General features: G+C 40.9%; 1 protein-coding gene across 1 annotated transcript in view; it reads left to right on the top strand.

Annotated features, from left to right (window-relative positions):
• LOC127533533 (xyloside xylosyltransferase 1-like) overlaps positions 1 to 19,549 on the top strand; it is a 59,190-nt gene extending 39,641 nt beyond the window's left edge. Inside the window, exon 5 of the mRNA XM_051946746.1 lies at positions 18,891 to 19,549. Coding sequence (XP_051802706.1) covers positions 18,891 to 19,287 — 397 coding nt within the window. The 3' untranslated portion in view covers positions 19,288 to 19,549. The remainder of the gene's footprint in view (positions 1 to 18,890) is intronic.
• Positions 19,550 to 24,543: the final 4,994 nt, after the last annotated feature.

Here is a 24,543-nt window from a genome sequence, read left to right as displayed (position 1 = left end):
GAGACCGTGATAGTTGCTAAAAAGCTGCATTTTTCCAGCTTGTAGAACACGTTTCAATGCTGTAATTGACAATATTTATTCAGAAATTAATTATTTAACGTTCCAACCCGTTTCCACAAAACCTGGCACACCATGGTGGGACATTAGCAGCCAGATACGGGTTTAACATGGTTGGTAGATTTAAGGCACAAAATGATCATTTACTATTGAATGAATCATATTTGTACATATCTGTCAGTGGCTTAAAAAGTTAATTTCACTTCCTGGCACACACGTGTTCACACACACGCTCATGGTTTGTCACGTCAGCTAACAAGAACAGCACTGAGAGAGCGCAGTCCTCCTCCTGCATGTGTACAAACCGAATCATGTGATCTAAACATGTAGCCGGCAACTGGAATTGATGGGACTCAGAAACACCCCCACAATTTAATCAGTTGTTCCTTGTGTCGTTTCCGATACGTCCACAGTGATAGATTTGTTGTAGGATCACAATGATGTGACCGTCAGCAGACTGCTGAGGTAGCGTTCACTTGTTGCCATGGTTACCGTGCTGTTACCTCAATGGGAAATCCTTAACAAATCCGTGGATCCAAACTTTAAGCCGTATCACTGCTGAAGTCTAATCATTTGGTCCTTGTGTCATTTCTGACCGACCCTGAAAACTTCATTTAAATCCCTGAGTCTGTTTCTGAGTGATGTTGGTAACAGAGGAAGGATTCACACACGCTGATCATCACATAACTCTGCCGTGTTCTTTGGTGGAATAATTAATCTAATTTACTGTAAAACGGGGCTATAAGGGACAGCGGGGTAATAAGGGACACTTTAAATGTAATTCTGCGGTTTTTATGTTGAGCAGGATGCGGTTTTGTGTTGTTTTTATCAATTATCCATGAATTCTTAAAGAAATCTAGGTAAAAACCGCAGAATTACATTTAAAACATTTTCCGGAAAAGTGTCCCTTATTACCCCGCTGTCCCTTATAGCCCCGTTCTACGGTATCCTCATTCTTTCAGTTCTCTAATGGATCTGCATGCAACAGTTTCCATCATGTGATTTATGTGGTCTGTTGTCTGATCATTTCAGCCGTTCTAATACATTTCATGTTTTTTTTTAAGTGTATCAATCGATGATTATTTTTTCTTTTTTTGTATTCCACCACAGTATTGCACGGGTGTAGAACAGTTTAGCTCCGCTTTGGTGAAGAACATCAGTGAATTAATTGTTTATCACGGTCTTCAGCAGTAATTTTTGTTGGTAAATGACAGACTTTAGTATCACATGTCTGCATCTTCAAACCAGAAACAGGAAGTGAATTCGGTGACGTGCGCGCATTAGGTTTGTGCTGGGAGCTGCTATGATTGGTGGAACTCACGGGAGGCGGGCCAAAATTGCGGGAAAGTTGCGGTGATTGGACAAAATTGCAAGGCCGTGCAAAATTGGCGGAGATTGGTTGATTTCGAGTGAATTCGATCGCAACATCGTGAATTCCTGGAGGGACTGATATATATATATATATATATATATATATATATGTATATATATATATATATATATATATATGTATGTGTATGTATATATATATATACATATGTGTACATGTATGTATATGCACGCATATACATACATGTACACACACACACACACATTCAGAACTTCAGGAGCAGCAGAAGATTCTAGAACTCTGCTTCGAGAACCTTCCATCTTCTCTGCTAAACCAGGAAATCTGTGTGTGTGTTGTTGTGTGTGTTCTTCAATTATCTCAACAACCGTTCATCCGATCCATTCCAAACTTGGTGTGTGAGTCGCCGGGGTCTTGAGGAAGTGCAGCGCCGAGTTTGAAGCAAATCAGACGAAGGAGGTTCTCATTATACATGTAAATATCAGCATTTTTACGTTTGCTGTTTGTTGGCTCCACAGAGAATCACTGAGTCTGAATAAACCTGCATGTGTGTGTGACTGTGTGTGTGGAAATGTGTGTGTGTGTGTGTGTGTCTTTGTTCTTCAGCTGATTTTTCCAGGATAATAAAACAAACACTCGGTCCGTTTAGACTACTGCTCTGTTTTCCACTGAGACTCGGCATCAAAACAGGACGTCACTGTGTGTGTGTGTGTGTGTGTGTGTGTGTGTGTGTGTGTGTGTGTGTGTGTGTGTGTGTGTGTGTTCAGGTGTGAGCAGCAGCTGCTATAAACACTCCAGCAGGTGGTTTCCTTTGGTGCTCTTAAACACTGAAACAATAAATGACACTGAGGAAAACAAATCTGTAATTTCACACTTTTTTGTTGATTTTAAAAACAGGCAGCATTAATGTAAAATTACAGAAAAATATTGTAAAAATTATTTTAAAAATATGAAAATTTTGTTTTTGAGTAAATAGCAAACTAATAATTTCTCACTGGATTTTATGTACAATCTGTGATTTAATAAAACAGGAAGAATATGTAAAGCAATAGTAAATTATTTTAAAATTGTAAGAATCAGAAAAATTTTCACTTTTTGATTGTTTTAATTTATTTTCACAGTTTATTGTAATGTTAGCTTTAGTAGTAGTAGCAGTAATGTGGCTAATGTTAGCTTTGGTAGTAGTAGCAGTAATGTGGCTAATGTTAGCTTTGATGGTAGTAGCAGTATTGTTTCTAATGTTAGCTTTGTTGGTAGTAGCAGTAATGTGGCTAACATTAGCTTTGATGGTAGTAGCAGTAATGTAGCTAATGTTAGCTTTGATGGTAGTAGCAGTAATGTGGCTAACGTTAGCTTTGATGGTAGTAGTAGTAATGATGCTAATGTTAGCTTTGATGGTAGTAGCAGTAATGTGGCTAATGTTAGCTTTGATGGGAGTAGCAGTAATGTGGTTAACATTAGCTTTGATGGTAGTAGCAGTAATGTGGCTAATGTTAGTTTTGATGATAGTAGTAGTAATGATGCTAATGTTAGCTTTGATGGTAATGAGGCTAATGTTAGTTTTGATGGTGGTAGTAGTAATGAGGCTAATGTTAGCTTTGATGGTAGTAGCATTAATGTGGCTAACATTTGCTTTGAAGGTAGTACCAGTAATGTGGCTGAACATGTGGTAGTAGTAGTAATGAGGCTAATGTTAGCTTTGATGGTAGTAGTAGTAATGAGGCTAATGTATTATATTAAAAATATGAAAATTTTGTTTTTGAGAAAATAGCAAACTAATAATTTCTCACTGGATTTTATGTACAATCTGTGATTTAATAAAACAGGAAGAATATGTAAAGCAATAGTAAATTCTTTTAAAATTGTAAGAATCAGAAAAATTTTCACTTTTTGACTGTTTTAATTTATTTTCACAGTTTATTGTAATGTTAGCTTTAGTAGTAGTAGCAGTAATGTGGCTAATGTTAGCTTTGGTAGTAGTAGTAGTAGTAATGTGGCTAATGTTAGCTTTGATGGTAGTAGCAGTAATGTGGCTAACATTAGCTTTGATGGTAGTAGTAGTAATGTGGCTAATGTTAGCTTTGATGGTAGTAATGTGGCTAATGTTAGCTTTGATGGTAGTGCAGTAATGTGGCTAACATAAGCTTTGATGGTAGTAGTAGTAATGTGGCTAATGTTAGCTTTGATGGTAGTAGCAGTAATGTTTCTAATGTTAGCTTTGATGGTAGTAGCAGTAATGTGGCTAATGTTAGCTTTGATGGTAGTAGTAGTAATGTGGCTAACGTTAGCTTTGATGGTAGTAATGTGGCTAATGTTAGCTTTGATGGTAGTAATGTGGCTAATGTTAGCTTTGATGGTAGTAGCAGTAATGTGGCTAATGTTAGCTTTGATGGTAGTAGCAGTAATGTGGCTAACATTAGCTTTGATGGTAGTAGCAGTAATGTGGCTAACATTAGCTTTGAAAGTAGTAGCAGTAATGTGGCTGAACATGTGGTAGTAGTAGTAATGAGGCTAATGTTAGCTTTGATGGTAGTAGTAGTAATGTGGCTAATGTTAGCTTTGATGGTAATGAGGCTAATGTTAGTTTTGATGGTAGTAGTAGTAATGAGGCTAACGTTAGCTTTGATGGTAGTAGCAATTATGTGGTTAATGTTAGCTTTTATTTTATATCTTCGGACTTGTTTAATAAAATCTAACTCCAGCCTATAGACGAATATTTATTCTTCACAATTCTGTGTATTTCAGTTGATATTTCTGGTTCCTAAGTGATGCTATAAGGTGATGTTTTTATGGTTTAATGGTGTCTTCAAGTCAGGAATAAGTGTGTCATCACTGGATTTTTGAAGGTTCAGCTGTCGTTTTCCTGCAAGGCTTCAAACAGATCGGTATCTCTGCTGCTGTGTTATCGGCCGGGTGGGAATCCCCGCTAGTGTTGTTCCTGTTCTCTCATTGAAAACACTTCAGCTCAGACTCCCTGCTAGACGAGAAACTCACAGCGTTTGTGTGAAAGTTTTCTGTCTCTGCAGAGCTGCACATGTGGGGAGGTTTTTCTGTGTCAATAGTCCTTCAGTGGAAGACTCCAGTTTTCAAACACATTCCTGGAGGCAGCAAAGCACTTTTCCTCGTCTTTTTATAAAAGAAATTAAAAAGTGCTGACAGCAGCTGGGGGTTTTACGTCACTGGGATCTGAAGGATATTACTGTCCACCGGTCTGCTGCTGCCGTGATTCAGCTACAGGTCCAAAAGAGTTATTGGTGGAATTTAGCTGGAATGGTGGTGACTGGTGGGTCTTTTAGTGAAAAATGAATCAGACACTCCCCTCAGATGTCCTCAGAATCAGCTGATTCTTCATGTCTACCACAGAGAAGCACAAAATCAGAACGAAAAAGAGGTAAATATACCACAAAAGGTGGCACAATCTCCACTGAAAGATGAAAAATTACCACAAAAAGTTTAACGGTTACCACAAAATGCCCCCAAATCACCACAAAAATAGTGAATCTATCACAAAAAGACACCAAATCTCCACCAAATAAGGGATAAATATATCACAAAAAGAGACGAAAATTCCACTGAAAGATGCAAAATCACCACAAAATGACACCAGATCACCAACAAAGGGCTAAAGTTACCACAGCGAAATACAAAATCAACACAAAAGACCAAAAACACCACATAAGAGGTGAATAGACAAAAAAAGTGACAAAGTCTTCACTGGAAGATGCAAAATTACCACAGAAAAATCCAACAGTTCTCACAAAATGGCCCCAAATCACCACAAAAATAGTGAATATACCACAAAAAGCCGCAAAAACCTCTACCAAAAGACCCAACATAACCACAAAAAAATAGGTGAATATACCACAAGAGACTAAATTTCCACTGAAAGATGCAAAATTACCACAAAATGACACTAGATCACCAACAAAGGGCTAAAATTTCCACAGCGCAATACAAAATCAGCACAAAAAGACTAAAAACCACCACATAAGAGGTGAATATCCCTCAAAGAGACACAAATTTCTCCATCAAAAATGCAAAACAACCACAAAAAGACCAAAACTACGACAAACAGATGCCGCACCAGCACAAAAAATGCAAAATTTCCACAAAATCTGCACAGAAAAGTGGAAAATTACCACAAAAACACACCTGAGTTCTGGGAAAAACTGCAACTAGAAATGCTGGAAAATCATCAAGAATATGGAGAAAAACTATCCCAAAAAGACAAAAAAGCACCCCAAAAAGTATCAGAATCACCACAAAGTGGGTGAAATTTCGACAAAAACTCAAATTTGGTGGACAAATTACAAAAAGACACAGTCACCCCAAAAAGAGCCAAAACTATACTAAAAGGGTCAAATATGCCAGGAAAAACAGAACATCACCACAACAAGTACCAAAATAATCACAAAACAGGTGAAATTGCAACAAGAACTCAAATTTGGCACTAAAAACAAGGAAAATCACCACAAAAACGGCCAAAATAACCACAAAAAGACATAAAATCACCACAAAAACGGCCAAAATAACCACAAAAAGACATAAAATCACCATAAAAACGGCCAAAATAACCACAAAAAGACATAAAATCACTACAAAAACGGCCAAAATAACCACAAAAAGACATAAAATCACCATAAAAACGGCCAAAATAACCACAAAAAGACATAAAATCACTACAAAAACGGCCAAAATAACCACAAAAAGACATAAAATCACCACAAACATGGCTAAAATAACCACAAAAAGGCATAAAATCACCACAAAAACGGCCAAAATAACCACAAAAAGACATAAAATCACCACAAAAACGGCCACAATAACCACAAAGACATAAAATCACCACAAAAACGGCCAAAATAACCACAAAAAGACATAAAATCACCACAAAAACGGCTAAAATAACCACAAAAAGACATAAAATCACCATAAATACGGCCAAAATAACCACAAAAAGACATAAAATCACCACAAAAAGTAAACAAAAATTGCCACAAAATGGACCAGCATCACCACAAAACAGGTGAAATTACAACAAAAAAAAAAAATCAAATTTAGCACAAAAATTCAACCCAATAGGACCAAAGTTCCCTCCAGAACCTCCTCAGAACATCTGGTTCTTCATCTGCAGTACCTTCATCAATGGTCAGAGTTCTACCTTCAGATAGAGGAGGGTTCAGATTTATCACTTTAATGGACTTTTTCAGAACTTCATCAGTCCAGCAGATAGAACCATGACATTCAGGAGGAGGAACACGTTAGAAGGATGTAAGAAGACATAAAGCCTGTTCTATTCTTACCGCGTCCGCGAGGTCTGTGCAGAAAAATTGTGCAATTTTAGCAGCTATGCCGTGCACCTCCACATTGTTCTAACTTTGCGGACGGAGCCGCGTGGAAAAACCTGGCAGAGGACCAGGACCTCCTCGTAGCTGAAGTCTACAAACACGTGCACTTCTACCATTCATCACCCAGAGATCACCATGGTAACCGAGTTATGAATAGTTTGTGTGTGAAATAAAACTAACTGCTGGAATGCAGCTATTTGCTAAAATGCCGTGTTGTAAGTGGTGTGAACAATGGAAAACTACTTCTCTAGTTTAGCACTAGAGTAGACCAGGTCGACGTGTTTGTGATACGCTGCCCCCTGCAGTTTGGGAGAAGACGCTGCACGGAGTATAAATGCACACATATTCTCTCGCACAGACTTCCAACCGTCTTATTCCCACACAGCTCGTTCGTGCGGAAAATATAACCCAGCTTTAACAAGGTCTGGATGTCAGTAAATATAATGCAGATCAGCTGTAGTACCTGATTGTTCCAGCAGGTGGAGCCTCTTCCTGTTTAATCCTGTAGAGAAGGGAGGGGTCACTCAGACTACAGTTCATGTTGGGAGTTTAGCAGCAACGGCCGCCATGACAAAGACTTCTGTGGAGATTAATGAACTCCAACAATGACGTCTTAGATTAGCATCTATTAGCTTTTTTGGTCTCCAGTTTTTGTAAAATGTTCAAAAGTTGACTGTAAAATCAGATGAATTGTACAGTAATAAAAGCCCTTTGTGATTGGTATTTTACTGATATTTTCAGATGTTTTAGAGAAAGAAGAGCCTGGTGTTAATGTTAAAAAGACATGCAAAAAACATTTTTATCTGTCACATGCATATATATTTAATCAGAGAATTGTCACATATTAGCAACGTGAATAATGTCCACTGTACTTTAGCGGTTCAACCATTAATCAGTTATTCAGTGCTAATGCTGCCGTCTGTTGGGTCAGGAAATGGTTTAACCCGTTAAATTTCAGTGTCCCGCCGGCGGTACACTTACTAATTTGCATAGGAATTTCAAGAATGTCTGAAGCTGCAAACGCGATTATACAAACACTATACGCCGATGGAAAGCTTAGATTCTCATGAATCCGCCGGTATAAACCACTTTCAGATGTGATTACCACAGCGGGTAATATAAACACATTTGTCCAACAAAAAACGAATATTCATCCATCCGTTCTCTATACACGGCTTCAATGCACACAGCGCGACTCACATTTCCGGGTTCATTATTACACACAGATGAAAATATTCCACAAAAAACGGCCATAATCCAACCTTCTACATCCAGACGACACAAGCCAGTAAACTATTTTATCCAAAACATGTCCTGAAGTCGGTATAAAATCCACGAATAGGTCGTTTTCAAGGAAATGCACCTCGCAATGCGCGTCCAATATTCCCTGTACTTCTCGTCATATTTTTTATTTACAAATAGAATATTAGCGTTTTTTTGTACTGAAAATGGCTGGAATTGACTGCAGCTTAAAGGCTGCATTCATAGTCAGAAAAATACTAATCTGTCTCATAAATGTTCATCGTCTTTAAAAACCGTCTTCAGCTGGATCAGTTGATGAGCTGAACACATTAAACAGAAAGACTGGATTCCTTCTGACACCATGTAGGAGGTTCTGGTCTCCTGGGCTTCCAGACGTTAGAGATGCAGCTGTGGGACGTTTTCACTAATAATGAAGTAGCTGCTGCTGGGAGGAGGAGATTCTGCTGCAGAGCTCCATCCATTAGCAGCAGAAAACCTCTACTAACACAGGAAAGCACTCCAGCTGAGTGGACAATCAGCAGGACGAACACATTAACATATTACATGCTGACAGCTAGCTGGGCTCCTAGCAGGGTTCCTGGGCTCTGACGTTCTGCTGGAACGTCCGGTTGATGTTCAGGATGAGCTGCTGGTTGTCAGATGTTAAAACTATAGTGTCCCAGTCCAATATTCCAGCTTCTGAAAGGACACTGGGATGCTTCCAATAAAATCCAGTAGGTTAGCCTGTTTTCATTCCGTTACATTATTAATCGATCATTAATCGCAATATTGTAATTTAGTTTATTTATAATGTAAATATACACCTATCAGGCATATGATTACCTGCCTGATATTGTGTTGCTCCCCCAATGTGGTCAAAAGTCCTGTGGGGTCTGGACCAGAGGACTTTTAGGGGCGTCCTATGGGGTCTGGACCAGAGGACTTTTAGGGGCGTCCTATAGAGTCCGGACCCGAGGACTTTTAGGGGCATCCTATGGGGTCCGGACCAGAGGACTTTTAGGGGTGTCCTATGGGGTCCGGACCAGAGGACTTTTAGGGGCGTCCTATGGGGTCCGGACCCGAGGACTTTTAGGGGCGTCCTATGGGGTCCGGACCAGAGGACTTTTAGGGGTGTCCTATGGGGTCTGGACCCGAGGACTTTTAGGGGCGTCCTATGGGGTCCGGACCAGAGGACTTTTAGGGGTGTCCTATGGGGTCTGGACCCGAGGACTTTTAGGGGCGTCCTATAGAGTCTGGACCAGAGGACTTTTAGGGGCATCCTATGGGGTCTGGACCCGAGGACTTTTAGGGACGTCCTATGAGGTCTGGACCAGAGGACTTTTAGGGACGTCCTATTGGGTCTGGACCAGAGGACTTTTAGGGACGTCCTATGGGGTCTGGACCAGAGGACTTTTAGGGGCGTCCTATGGGGTCTGGACCCGAGGACTTTTCGGGGACGTCCTATTGGGTCTGGACCAGAGGACTTTTAGGGGCGTACTATGGGGTCTGGACCAGAGGACTTTTAGGGACGTCCTATTGGGTCTGGACCAGAGGACTTTTAGGGGCGTCCTATAGGGTCTGGACCAGAGGACTTTTAGGGACGTCCTATTGGGTCTGGACCAGAGGACTTTTAGGGGCGTACTATTGGGTCTGGACCAGAGGACTTTTAGGGACGTCCTATGGGGTCTGGACCAGAGGACTTTTAGGGGCGTCCTATAGGGTCTGGACCAGAGGACTTTTAGGGACGTCCTATTGGGTCTGGACCAGAGGACTTTTAGGGGCGTCCTATAGGGTCTGGACCAGAGGACTTTTAGGGGCGTCCTATAGGGTCTGGACCAGAGGACTTTTAGGGGCGTACTATTGGGTCTGGACCAGAGGACTTTTAGGGACGTCCTATGGGGTCTGGACCAGAGGACTTTTAGGGGCGTCCTATAGGGTCTGGACCAGAGGACTTTTAGGGGCATCCTATGGGGTCTTGGAGGTTTGGAGGTCAAACCAACATCTTGGGTGATTGTCGTGTTCCTTCAGATGTTCCTGGTTGGTGCTGTTGTGATGTGGTGGGGTCCATCTTTCTTCCTGTGGGGGTAAACCAGCGACGTTAAGAGTGATTTACACTCAACAAAAATATAAACGCAACGCTTTTGTTTTTGCTCCCATTTTTTTATGAGATGAACTCAAAGATCTAAAACTTTTTCCACATACACAATATCACCATTTCTCTCCAATATTGTTCACAAATCTGTCTAAATGTGTGATAGTGAGCACTTCTCCTTTGCTGAGATAATCCATCCCCCCTCACAGGTGTGCCATATCAAGATGCTGATTAGACACCATGATTAGTGCACAGGTGTGCCTTAGACTGCCCACAATAAAAGGACACTCTGAAAGGTGTAGTTTTATCACAGCACAATGATTTGAGGGAGCGTGGAATTGGCATGCTGACAGCAGGAATGTCATCCAGAGCTGTTGCTGGTGTATTGAATGTTCATTTCTCTGCCATAAGCCGTCTCCAAAGGAGTTTCAGAGAATTTAACAGTACATCCAACTAGCCTCACAACCTCAGACCACGTGTAACCACAGCAGCCCAGGACCTCCACATCCAGCATGTTCACCTCCAAGATGGTCTGAGACCAGCCACTCGGACAGCTGCTGAAACAATCGGTTTGCATAACCAAAGAATTTCTGCACAAACTGTCAGAAACCGTCTCAGGGAAGCTCATCTGCTGCTCGTCGTCCTCATCGGGGTCTCCACCTGACTCCAGTTCGTCGTCGTAACCGACTTGAGTGGGCAAATGCTCACATTGGATGGCGTCTGGCACGTTGGAGAGGTGTTCTCTTCACGGATGAATCCCGGTTTACACTGTTCAGGGCAGATGGCAGACAGTGTGTGTGGTGTCGTGTGGGTGAGCGGTTTTCTGATGTCACTGTTGTGGATGGAGTGTCCCATGGTGGCGGTGGGGTTATGGTATGGGCAGGCGTCTGTTATGGACCAAGAACACAGGTGCATTTTATTGATGGCATTTTGAATGACAGAGATACCGTGACCAGATCCTGAGGCCCGTTGTTGTTGTGGTCTTGATTCAATCATTTTGCTTTCTGTGAGATTTTTGTCGTTCTGTGTTGTGGAGTTGTTTTTCTTCAGTTTTTGTGTCATTTTGTGTTTGGTTTCCGTTGTTTTGTTGAACAGAAAATGCTTTTTTTGTTTCTTGCTGTTGTCTCAGTTTTTGTCATTTTTTGCTCTTTTTCTGTTGTGTTTTATTGTCAGATCATTACTTTGTCTCACCATTGTGTTTTCAAGTCTTTTTTTGCTCTTCTGTGTCTCATTCTTTTCAGATTGTGTCTGGGTTTCATTGTTTTGTGTCTTTTCTGTGTTGTTTGTCTTACCTGTGTTGTTTTGTGCCTGGTTCTCATTGCTGTGTATTGGTTTGGGTCTTGTTTGTTGTTTTGTGTGTTTTTTTTATCATTTTGTTTTGTGTCTGATCATTTTAGTTTTGTATCACTTTCTGTTGTTTTCTGTCTTGCTTGTCGTCTCTTTTTTGCTGTTCCGTGTCTCATTCTTTTCAGTCTTTGTCTGGTTTTTGTTGTTTTCTGTGATTTCATGTTGATTTTTTGTCTGTTTTGTGTCATTCTGTGTTGTTTTTTAGAACAAAAAAAGTTCCCACATGCAGAAAGAGTTCAGGTCAGGTTGGTTTTGTGTTTTTTTTACGTTCTCTGTTGTCTCTCGCTGTGTTCAAGCCCAGTTCTTCATGAATATTTCATCTGCAGCTCCCAGAATAATCTGGATTCTGTGCTGAGTTGACGTGTGAACGGTGAACAGACGAGGCTAACATCCGTCCTCATGTTCAGCTGCAATCAAACATCTTTGCTCCAGCTGTTAGTCGGTGGGAGGAAATGAGCGCTTTGTACTTCCTCCAAAAAACAGAGGAAAAAAACAGTCCAAGCGCTGAAAACAAAGATCTCAGTAGATCTGAATGAACAACAGCAGCACTCTGGGAACACGACAGATGCAGCCGTGACCCAGAGTCGGTTTGTTTCATGCATTTCTTATCGGTTCCATCTGCTCCTCTGCAGGATCAGAGAACAAAACAGCGACTGTTTGAGTCCTGAACACCTGAGCACACCTGCTCCAGGTGACAGAGGCCTGCTGTCCTTCAGGAGCAGCTGAAGCTGTCTGTGGAGACGTGAACAAGCTTCTTCTTTAACAAACAGAGACCAGATGTTCGGTTTCACTCCTTCCAGGTTTTCTCTTAATGTCATTCCATCATCTGAGTGTGATCCGGTTCTTCACAAACACGGAATTATTCGTGATGTTTCCTTCATGTGAGTCACAACTGCAGCCTCCATAAAGAACATCAGAAACCTACAAATAGTCCGTCTTTACGCTCTAAATTACATCATAGAAAACACCAGAAATAATCAACACAACCTCCTCAGAACATCTGGTTCTTCATCTGCAGGAACTTTATCAATGATAAGACTTCTACCTTCAGACTGGGAATATTTCCAGAGTTGCAGATCCTTGAAGTCCACCAAAAATGGGCCAAAATTACCGCAAAGAAACGAAATCACCACAGAAAGACCAAATTTCCATAGAGAGATGCTAAATCACCACAAACGGGGTCCAAACTACCACAAAAAGACACAAAATAATGACAAAAAGCTGCAAAATCACCACAAAAAGGGAAATGTATAACAGAAAGACACAAAATCTCCAACCCGGTCTCACAAGGATTCGTAAAACTGTCACGTAAATTAATCTATGGTTACGTGCGCACCAACACGATTTCTCATATTTTACGTGTTGCTCACAACGAAATTCAAACCAATGTATTTCAAGCGGAGGACTTTTCATGCCACTCAGAACGTATTTCAAACGAATATTTTCAATGTAAAAGCGTTGTGAATCCAACGCTATATTTTGCATTACATCGTCCCATACATATAATGTGATGCCTTTATTTTTGCTGCAGGATTTGGGTATTTGAGATTAAAAAACGTTAGTGTTTGTTTGTTTGCAAACGGGTTTGATTTTGTTTTCATATCTGAATCTTAATCACACCTGAATAGAACGTTTAATTAATCAAATATTCCTCGTGTGTCATGTTTCTCCTCGGTCTGATTTAAGCGAGTTACGTAGGGCATTTTGAATCGGTATATTATATTTTTAATGTAAAAGCATTGCGAATCCAACGCTATATTTTGCATTCGCAGGGGCCGGCAATTAGATGTGGCTTCGGACCAAAATCTGTGTAAACATTATTCGGCCGTCTGACCGACGGGCCGGTGCGCTGGTATTTATTAAATCATTTTGATGAGTGGGTATCTGATGCCTGTACAGCTCAGCACGTTAAGCAGGTGACTCATTTACAAGAGCTGGTCTTGGACGCGGGTTCGATTCCGGTCTGCTGTATTATAATATTTGGGAAGTTTTTCATACACAAATGCAGATTTCTAAACGGACTGCTGTAAAACTTTTTAACATGATTGAAGATATCAAACTCATGGACAACTCCTAACCCATTGGACATTCATGCGGACAGACTCCTGTTTCAATTTAAACAAAACAAAACAAAACGTGCAGCACTTCGGCACCTTTCTTCTTCGGTGGTGTCTGTGTAAAACAATGTCCAACATGCAAACAGCACACCTAGCGCCATGAAGCACAAAATGCAGGTGTAAATCAATGGGGTGCTGAACATAGTAATATTCATATTCATCTGGCCCCCTGTTGACCTAGGAGGCTGATATTGTACATACCGACTCACAGGGGGCCCTAGTACTTGTGGTTAAGATTTCGTCCCGTTTGGGTAAAAAATGAGGGTGAGGGTCTAATTCCACTGGCAGAAGGCTCTCAGGGTTTAAAAGTCTGACAAGACCTGATTTTCAAACATGAACACTTGGTCAGATTTTTCTACTGGGACCCTGGGGCTGATCTTTTAGTATGTTATACTAGGCTATATTTGGAGCTGAACTGTGCTGGTTTGGTGTCTCTGTGACCTTCCTGTGACCCCTGGCGCAGGGTCAAAGTTTGACATTTTTGGACTATGAAGCCCCACAAATCGGTCATTTTTGCATCAAATGAGCTGAAACTTTTAGGGGGGATTCAGGTGACCTTGGTGAACAATTGATCTGAAGAACAAGTCTCTAGGTCGTTCCTGGAGCTACTTCCGGTTTGGGAGGGGCTAGCAAAACAGTTCCAGTGGATTTAGATTTTAGATGTTTCAGAGGTACCAGATCCCAGGTTTCAGCTCTCTGAGTGTTACAGAAGAGAAATGAGAGCAAAAGAGGGACATTTATGAAAAAACATGTTTTTTTGGCCCTCATTCCTTCTTCAGGGCTCCTGGAGGTCTGAAACGTGCATGAGCATTCACATTAGCCTCTGTATATAGAACCTGTGCAGTTTGGTCAAATTGGTTTAGGATTGTGCGAGATTTTGACCTTTTTAGCCCGTTTTGAAGCATTTGGACATTAAAGGGTTAACCGTAGAGTAAGAAACAGGGCCATGATCGAGCCCCTTTTGAGCTAACTCTCTGAAAAAAAATATGCAAGGTCAGGAGGTGGTCTACTAGGAGCGTGTACGATTTGGTGTCACTAGACCCAAAAATGACCGAGCAGGAATTTTTTTTACATGTCTGAAGGCCTCAGGCTGCATCACTGCTAGCAGGCCTCACTGCTGAAAAACGCGGGTTCCCGTGGAGCTAGACCCTTGAAAACAGATACAGTGCTTCATGTGACTGCTCTGAATAGTCCCACACAATATCAGACTTGAATTCCACTGGGAATGACTTTTATGATACTTGTTGCACAAAATGTCTCCTTCATTTGAAGTCTTCTTCCGTGAAGCTGTCGGGCTACTGAACAGGTCTGTGTAGACTCTGTTTTCATATCATCACCACCTCTCCCCCGCAAATACACATGCATGCACACATCCCCACATACACACACAAGCATACACACATTCATACACACACTGCACTACTGGACTAGGCTCTTTATTCATTTACCTACTAAATATTGCACAAACTGTTGGTTCACTGCACATATATCTATGTTGCAGATTTGTATATATTAGTGTGTCTCTTTATACTTATATTGTCTTTATGAGAGTGTTTTTATATTTTTTTGATGGCTGAAACTGGGACCAGGGTCAAATTTCATATTGTTTCATGTGCAAATGTGGAATGATACGACAATAAAGTGAACCCTTGAACCTTTGAACCTTGATTTAGTGACCCTTGACCCCTTCAAAAGTGTTTTCACTGTAGACTTGCTCCCAGAGCATTCAGCACCATAGACATAATAAAAAGTAGACGCCGCATCGAGCGCTACTGCCTATTGGGGCTGACGAGCGGTGGGGCCGCCATCTTGGTCCGGTCATCCGCTCCACTCAGCGCTGTTTGACAGCGCATTTAATCCATCTTAACTCTGAATATTAAACTGATTTTCACGTGTTTTTTAATTTTTTTGCTGCAAACGTTATACATGTAGCTATGATACAGGACAAATGGTTCGGCGTATTTTAATATTCATAGTGGGATTAACAGTAATAGAATATTCTGATATTAAGCTCGACTGTAGACAGGTACTTTGCAAACACTGTAAACACACACACACACACTAATATATGTTAGAGAAGCGGATAATGGCAGCAAAGTCAATTATTTTAATAATTTGAAGAGACAATATATGATTACGCTATATATACATATATAAACAAAATACTGACTAATGAACACATATTTTTATATAAAACAATAGCTAGAAGTTATATATCAGAGAAAATGAATATATATAAATCATAGATGGAGTATTAATATAATCAATATATCAGAGAAAATTATTATATAAATCACATATAGACTATCAATATAATTCATACATATATATTAAAAAAGATGTCAGAAAATGATATTATATATATATATATATAGTTTTATATAGAAATATGTGTTCATTAGTCAGTATTTTGTTTATATATGTATATATAGTGTAATCATATATTGTCTCTTCAAATTATTAAAATAATTGACTTTACTGCCATTATCTGCTCCTCTAACATATATTAGTGTGTGTGTGTGTGTTCACAGTGTTTGCAAAATACCTGTCTACAGTCGAGCTTAATTTCAGAATATTCTATTACCTATCATTATTATTATTATCTATTATTTCCGCTATGAATATTACTATGTTCAGCACCCCATTGATTTACACCTGCATTTTGTGCTTCATGGCGCTAGGTGTGCTGTTTGCATGTTGGACATTGTTTTACACAGACACCACCGAAGAAGAAAGGTGCCGAAGTGCTGCACATTTTGTTTTGTTTTGTTTAAATTGAAACAGGAGTCTGTCCGCATGAATGTCCAATGGGTTAGGAGTTGTCCATGAGTTTGATATCTTCAATCATGTTAAAAAGTTTTACAGCAGTCCGTTTAGAAATCTGCATTTGTGTATGAAAAACTTCCAAAATATTATAATAAAGCAAACCGGAATCGAACCCGCGTCCAAGACCAGCTCTTGTACATGAGTCACCTGCTTAACGTGCTGAGCTATACGGGCATCGGATACCCACTCATCAAAATGATTTAATAAATACCAGCGCACCGGCCCGTCGGTCAAACGGCCGAATAATGTTTACACAAATTTTGGCCCGAAGCCACATCTAATTGCCGGCCCCTACGAATGCAAAATATAGCGTTGGATTCGCAATGCTTTTACATTAAAAATATAATATACCGATTCAAAATGCCCTACGTAACTCGCTTAAATCAGACCGAGGAGAAACATGACACACGAGGAATATTTGATTAATTAAACGTTCTATTCAGGTGTGATTAAGACTCAGATATGAAAACAAAATCAAACCCGTTTGCAAACAAACAAACACTAACGTTTTTTAATCTCAAATACCCAAATCCTGCAGCAAAAATAAAGGCATCACATTATATGTATGGGACGATGTAATGCAAAATATAGCGTTGGATTCACAACGCTTTTACATTAAAAATATTCGTTTGAAATACGTTCTGAGTGGCATGAAAAGTCCTCCGCTTGAAATACATTGGTTTGAATTTCGTTGTGAGCAACACGTAAAATATGAGAAATCGTGTTGGTGCGCACGTAACCATAGATTAATTTACGTGACAGTTTCACGAATCCTTGTGAGACCGGGTTGAAATCTCCACCAAAAGATGCAAAATGAGCACAAAAAGGTCAAACTGCCATAAACAGATGCAAGCCGGCAGAAAAAATGCAAAATTTCCACAAAAAGAAACCAAATCACCGACAAAGGGCCAAAGTTACCACAACGAAATACAAAATCAGCACAAAAAGACCAAAAATCTGTACCAAAAGAGGAAAGATGACCACAAGGACTCAAATTCGCCATAAAAAATGTGCAAAATCAACACAGAAAGAGGTGAAATTGTCGCTAAAAGACACAGAATCATTGTCATTGTCATTCAAATCACCTGGGTATAATCTGGTTCTATTTCCATCAGAGAACATCCTGATGGAGCTCCTCTCCTAAGACCTGACTGAGGCTTCAGGTTTTTTACCCAAACACTGAATCTGAATACAAATGTCGTCTGAATGAAGCCGAGTGTCGTTTAGCTGCTTTTAGTCGGTTTGTTGGCAGAACTGAGCTGAGCCGGTTCCAGCTTCTTCCTGCTGTTTGTTCTGCAGACGTGGACTGAAACTCAGATTCCTTCACTTTCCCCAACGTCCTCCAGCTCAAACATTCGTACGACGAGTTCAAGCTCCCGCCTGTACAAACACGGAACGCAGTGGTGTGTTTTACACCAGATCTGTGACAGAATTTACCTTTTTTCAGTTGCAGAGACGAAAAAAGAAAGATTGCAGTCGTGTTCTGCAGCAACTCTGAAGCCTTTATTTGTTCTCACATCTTCAAGATTTCAGTTTTGCTGAAAGTCTCTGTAACTGGCAAAGTGTTTGGGGGATCAGTCTGACTCATTTCAGAGTTCTGGAAATACTGAATGTAGCGCAGAGTTTATTCAGAGTTTATTTGTAATGTGACACCCAGAACTAAGTTCTGTAGAATATTATCGCCGAATTTGAACATTTCAAATGTTTTAAAACCTGGAGATTTTTGTATTCACCTTCAAAAATACCTGTGATGCCATTTTTAGGGTTCAGTAACTCCAGAAATAAAACTAACATCCATTAGATGTAGTGAGAACAGACAGAATGATTGAATGGATCCAGCAGAGGACACGTTTTTAATTACTGGACCTTTCACAAACGCTCAATCCAGCCTGGTCTAGTGTCTCCATAAAGTTCCTGTCAGTGTATATCTATGGATGGATCCATGTTTCTACTAAAATACAGTCTCTGGTTCACATTTCTCCAACTGTTGAGGCTCTAACATCGGTACAATCTGATGTGTTAAAGTTTGACCAGACAAGGTTCCAGTTTTCAGATATTTTGAATCAAACCTGTCCAAGACGGCTGAAAATTGTTCAAAATGACCTGAAATTGGCCCAAAATTAGATTAACTTCATTCAAAATTCTGCAAAATTGTCCAAAATATCCTAAAACTGATCAAATTTTACTTCAAATGTATCCAGAATATCTTAAAACGCATCCAAAAATACTTAAAATGTGTCCTAAAGAAGATAGAACTTGTCCAAATTGACTTACAAAACTCTTGAAAATGACATAAAACTTGTCCAAATTACTCAGATTTGCCCAAAATGTATTGAAACGTGTCCAAAATTAGTCAATATATTCATCAAAAAAGTTCAAAATTACTCAAAGTTGCTAAAATGACAATAAGGACACATTTTCTGCCCTTAACAAAATGGGGAAAAAGTGCAAAACTTTAATTTGTGGTTGGATTTACTTTAACCTGACCTCCATCTGTGTTGTCGTCCCCTCAGACATACGTTCTGGCAGTACCGGAAGGAGAACCCTCAGACCCGGGTGGGAGATCCTCCTCCGGACGGCCTGCCAGGCTTCAACAGCGGCGTCATGCTGCTGGACCTGGGGGCCATGAGGGCCTCGGCTCTGTACAACCGGCTGCTGGAGCCCGACAACGTGGCCCAGCTGGCCGACCAGTACCGCTTCAGGGGCCACTTGGGCGACCAGGACTTCTTCACCATGATCGGCATGGAGCATCCGGAGCTCTTCTACCTGCTGGGCTGCGGCTGGAACCGACAGCTGTGCACCTGGTGGAGGGACCATGGCTACAGAGACGTCTTCCAGATGTACTACCGCTGTGACGGACCCGTTTACATCTACCACGGGAACTGCAACTCCCCCATCCCAGACGACTGAGCTCAGAATCTGAGCTGGAGAGGATTAGAGCTGCTCACTGGGAGTACTGGACCTGAATGGAGACGCGTCTGAAGCTCAAATAGAGGAGTAACAATGGTCTGAGCCTGGACCTGCAGAGAAGATGGACCTCCATCATTTCTAATCATCTCGCCCTGGATTCATAAGAGACATTTTCAGAGGAAAAACAGTTTCAGACATCAGTGGTTCTTCCTAATGAGACGTTTGATGGACCAGTTTCTGCTGTTCAACTCAGCATCATCAGGAGAAACAATTTCTTCTTTTTATGCAAAATTTCAAACTCATTTCATGTCTTCAGTGTGTCTAAGAGACACTTCATGTCCTTTAAAGCCGATTTAATGTGATCTCTTTCTTAAATTAAGCCAAATATCTGAAACCCTAGAGGACCCAGGATGCTGCCCTGAGGGACGCCACAAGCAAACCATTAAAGAACTAACTACTGAAACAATGAGAGGTTGTTGTTAGTTTTGATGGTGTTTTAGTTGACTGCAGACGCTGCCCCTTGCTGGTCGAGGGGCTCCTGAAGGGCCCCAACATAAAATATATCACAATACACAGCGTTTATCTGGGTTATTTTAGAATATTAAAGCTGAAAACTGTTTCTGGATCAGTGGCGGTTTGTTACTTCAGGTACTAATAAGATGATGCTGATAATCAGAGGAACGCTGAACGGTCGTTTCTGATAAATAAGGACAGTGTCTGTATGAAAGCAGCCTCATAGATCAGTTCATATAACATAAACTAAATCTGACCATCCTTGATTCGTTTTTGTTCAATAATTTTACTGTATTTAATGAGGTCGTGTAAAAACATCAGCATCATCTTCATGGACTGATCCACTGTTGATCTCAGTGTTTGTACATGAACAGAGTTTCATTTGATGAGAATCTAAAAGATGAGTCTTAATTAAACCACATAGTGTCAGAGTCTGTATCTTAATTTAAAATAAAAGGGAATGGAATCACTAACAGATGTTGAAATATCTGGAGTAAAGATAGATTCAGTAGATGGAAGAACTAAAGTTTTATTCATTTTCATGACGGAACATCATTTCCTCTCATTTAAGGTTCTTGGACATTCTAAACCAGCAGCACAGAGCTCTGATGAAGACTCTAGGTGTAGATCTGAATGTGTCCAAAGCTGAAGACTAAGTTTTACGTCCTCACCAGAGACGAAAAGTTCTAAACAGCAGAAAGAATCACTGATGTGATAAATCAAGAAACCAAGAAGTTTTAAAACCGCTCCAGAACTTCCATCTTGTCGTCTTCAAACATCTCTGAGGATCTTGTCTGTTTGCTTCGTGTAGGATTAGGCGATATGGCCAAAAAATAAAATCTCAATTTTTTTTATTCATCTTGGACGATTACGACTTTAATCCATTTTTGTTGTTTCTTTGCAGTGTGTTTGCTATGGCTAGTGTTAGCCATGCTGCACTCCCGTAGCTGCCAGCACTCTTCCCATTCTTTAGGATGCCTCTGTCCGAGGTGCTGAAAGAGGTTAGTTGTGCTGCTACTCTTCGTTTTCACAGTACTTTTGCAAACCTTGCACATGACTGTAGTTTGCTCTGTGTCAGTCTTGTCAAAGCGGAACCACTTCCATATAATCGATGTAACATGAGGCCCTTTTCTCGCGACCAACTCTCCGTCTGCTGTTCTGTCCGCCATGACGGGGGTGTGAGTGTTTTGCCGGAAGGAGATGAGAGGCGGAAGCAAACGCCAGTGCACAAGTCGTGAAAGGCAGAAGAAGAATCTATATTGTTATATATTTAAGCTTACCTCGATTTTAAGATTTGGCAAATTTTTCAAATCGTCAGGTTTTAAAAAGGTGAATTAATTCGATTTATCACCCAACCCCAGCTTTGAGTGACCATCTGGATAAAAAACTGATCTTCTCCACGTCTCAGTTCTCTTCAGACTGCATCAGGTTGTCCTCCAGGATTTCATTTACCCTCTACCTTTACCAGGCTTCCAGGACATGCTGCTAAGGAACATCATGATGCTGCCTCCACCATGCTTCACAGTAGGGATGGTGTGTTTGTGATGATGTTCAGTGTTTGGTGTCCATCAAATATATCATCTAGTCTGATGGACATAAGCTCCATCCTGTTCTCCTCAGACCAAAGAACCTTCTTCCAGGTGTCTTCAGAGTCCCCACATGTCTTCTGGTGAACTCTAGTCCAGATTTAATTGGAGCTTTTTCCATCAGAGTCTTTCTCTTTGTCTCCATGAAGCTCTGACTGATGAACAGACAACAGTTGTTGGATGAACAGTCTGAAGCTGGAACTCCTTCAGAGGAGTCATAGAGTCTTGGTGGCCTCCCTCTCTCGTCTCTTTCTCCTTCAGAGGAGTCATAGAGTCTTTGTGGCCTCCCCTCTCTGGTCTCTTTCTCCTTCAGGGAGTCATAGAGTCTTGGTGGCCTCCCTCTCTAGTCTCTTTCTCCTTCAGAGGAGTCATAGAGTCTTGGTGGCCTCCCTCTCTAGTCTCTTTCTCCTTCAGAGGAGTCATAGAGTCTTTGTGGCCTCCCTCTCTCGTCTCTTTCTCCTTCAGAGGAGTCATAGAGTCTTGGTGGCCTCCTTCTCTAGTCTCTTTCTCCTTCAGATGAGTCATAGAGTCTTGGTGGCCTCCCTCTCTCGTCTCTTTCTCCTTCAGAGGAGTCATAGAGTCTTGGTGGCCTCCTTCTCTAGTCTCTTTCTCCTTCAGAGGAGTCATAGAGTCTTGGTGGCCTCCTTCTCTAGTCTCTTTCTCCTTCAGATGAGTCATAGAGTCTTGGTGGCCTCCCTCTCTAGTCTCTTTCTCCTTCAGAGGAGTCATAGAGTCTTGGTGGCCTCCCTCTCTAGTCTCTTTCTCCTTCAGAGGAGTCATAGAGTCTTTGTGGCCTCCCTCTCTAGTCTCTTTCTCCTTCAGAGGAGTCATAGGGTCTTGGTGGCCTCCCTCTCTGGTCTCTCAGTCTTTGAGGACGTCTTTCTCTAGTCAGATCTATTCATGTTCCATTTTCCCTCCATGTCATTTTTTTTCTTTCTCTCCAGCAGCTCTAACTTCCCGTCCTGACTTCCCTCTGCTTCTTCAGCAGGTCAGAGTTCATCTGGCGTCTTTACTTCCACCAGAGGACTCCACGTAGCTCCTTTCAAACGTCGTCTTCAGGTAGAGAGAAGAAAATCTCCGTCTAAGATGTGACCGGGAGGCTGTGAGGCTGAACTCTCAGAGACGATGACCTACTTCTGAGTTTTCTTGCTGCTTTCACTGAACTGATTCACAGAAATGTCGACACTCAGTATTCATCAGTCAGGAATCTTCTGATGTTCTCTGAAACAGTGAGTCAGACCGAGGCTGCAGGACTCAGGAACAAACGTTTCTCCATCAATGAGCTTCCTTTTGAATTTACCTCCAAGCCATTCAGAAGAACAGATCTGCAGCTCTGAAGGAGAATGAGTCATAAAAAACCACCTCCTGATTGTACTTTATATCCAGACGTTCTCTGAGTTAACCGGATCAACAGAACCTGAAGCTCCAGTTAGAAGACGAGAACCAGACGGTGGATTTTCACTTCCTTCAGACTCTGAGCCATAAAAACCATCATGTGACTCTTCTTCCATATGAATCTGACCAATCGTGTGCAGTCAGAGGTTCTACTGGTTCTACTGGTCCCACATGTAGGTTCCATAGATTCTACTGGTTCTACAGGTTCTAGTGGTTCTATAAGTTCTTCTGGTTCTACGTGTAGGTCTGGTGGTCCCCACATGTAGTTTCCATAGATTCTGCTGGTTCTAAAGGTTCTGTAGGTCCTACATGTAGGTTCATTACCTGCCACAACTTCATTCAGAAGAATTACTACAAGAGTTTGTTAAAAACGCTTCTTCCAGCTGATTCAAATCCTAAAATCTGAACAGAACTCCTCCAGACCAGGTTACCATGGTAACCTAGCCGTGCAGCATCGGATACCATGGTAATCTAGTTGTTCCTATCGGTTGCCATGGTGCTCTAGCTGTTCCTATCGGTTACCATGGTGATCTAGCTGTTCCTACCGGTTACCATGGTGATCTAGCTGTTCCTATCGGTTACCATGGTGATCTAGCTGTTCCTATCGGTTACCATGGTGATCAAGATGTTCCTACCGGTTACCATGGTGATCTAGCTGTTCCTACCGGTTACCATGGTGATCTAACTGTTCCTACCGGTTACCATGGTAATCCAGGAGTCAAAATGGAGCCTTTTTCATGACATTAGAAAGTAAACATACCATAATAAGACATCCATACCTTCATGTTCCGTCTCTCTGTTCTTCAGGTCTAAATCTTCTTCTTCTTAGCTGCAGTGAATAAATCTGTAAAATCCATCAACTGTACGACAACGCTGTCAGAAAACCAACAACAGGATCGACTGTAGTGTAATTTAATATAATAAAAATATAACATGATATAATTATACAATATAATATACAGTCCCTCCAGGAATTTGCGATGTTGCGAAGAAGCTTAAAACATCGCAACTTTCATCGCAATTTTTTTAGAAAAGCTGCCGCGAATTCAGGCATTTTTGGCCGCAACAATCACGAAAAACGCCCGTGAAATCCTGGAGGGACTGAATATAGTATAATCTATAATAATATAATCTAGTCTTTCTGCTGAGTTTAGTCCTAAACTTTAATGTGAACGTCGGCGTTCAGCAGCTGAAGGGTTCAAACTTGGTGTCTTTGTTTTAAAACCAGTTTATCTTCAGTTCATTCCAGTGTTCCAGCAGCTTCAGGTTTTCTTCCAAACAGTGAAAAACTTCTTCCTGTTTGTTTAGTTCTTCAGATTTCTTCCTGCTCGGTTTCTTTAAAGGGCTTCAAACAGACGATAGAATCATTCAGGAGATGATTCTCTGTTCACATGATTTTACCCACAGAAACGTAGAAACTGTCTTTGTTTTTAATCTGAAATGTTCCGTTTGTTTTCACTTTTTCTGAATAAATGATGTGATCACATTCTATTAGAGAACCTCATAAGTGTGGGTGTGTTCTCTGTTCCTGCGGTTGTTAGAACTACATGCTGAGGTCTTCAACAGAACCGTTCATGGAGGCTTCCTGCTCCTCATTAGATCAGTTTGACCCGTTTCTGTCACTCAGATCTGACATCAGATCAGTTCTTTAACATTCAGACATAAAAAACCTTCATCTGCTTCAAACTGCAGAGAAAAGCTGAAACATAAAGATTTATCCTTTAAACACACGCTAACATTCTTTATTAAAAGATAGCTAAGT

This window comes from Acanthochromis polyacanthus, chromosome 4 (genome assembly GCF_021347895.1).
Source record: "Acanthochromis polyacanthus isolate Apoly-LR-REF ecotype Palm Island chromosome 4, KAUST_Apoly_ChrSc, whole genome shotgun sequence".
Lineage (NCBI taxonomy): Eukaryota > Metazoa > Chordata > Actinopteri > Pomacentridae > Acanthochromis > Acanthochromis polyacanthus.
This window is presented reverse-complemented; position numbering and strand designations above follow the sequence as displayed.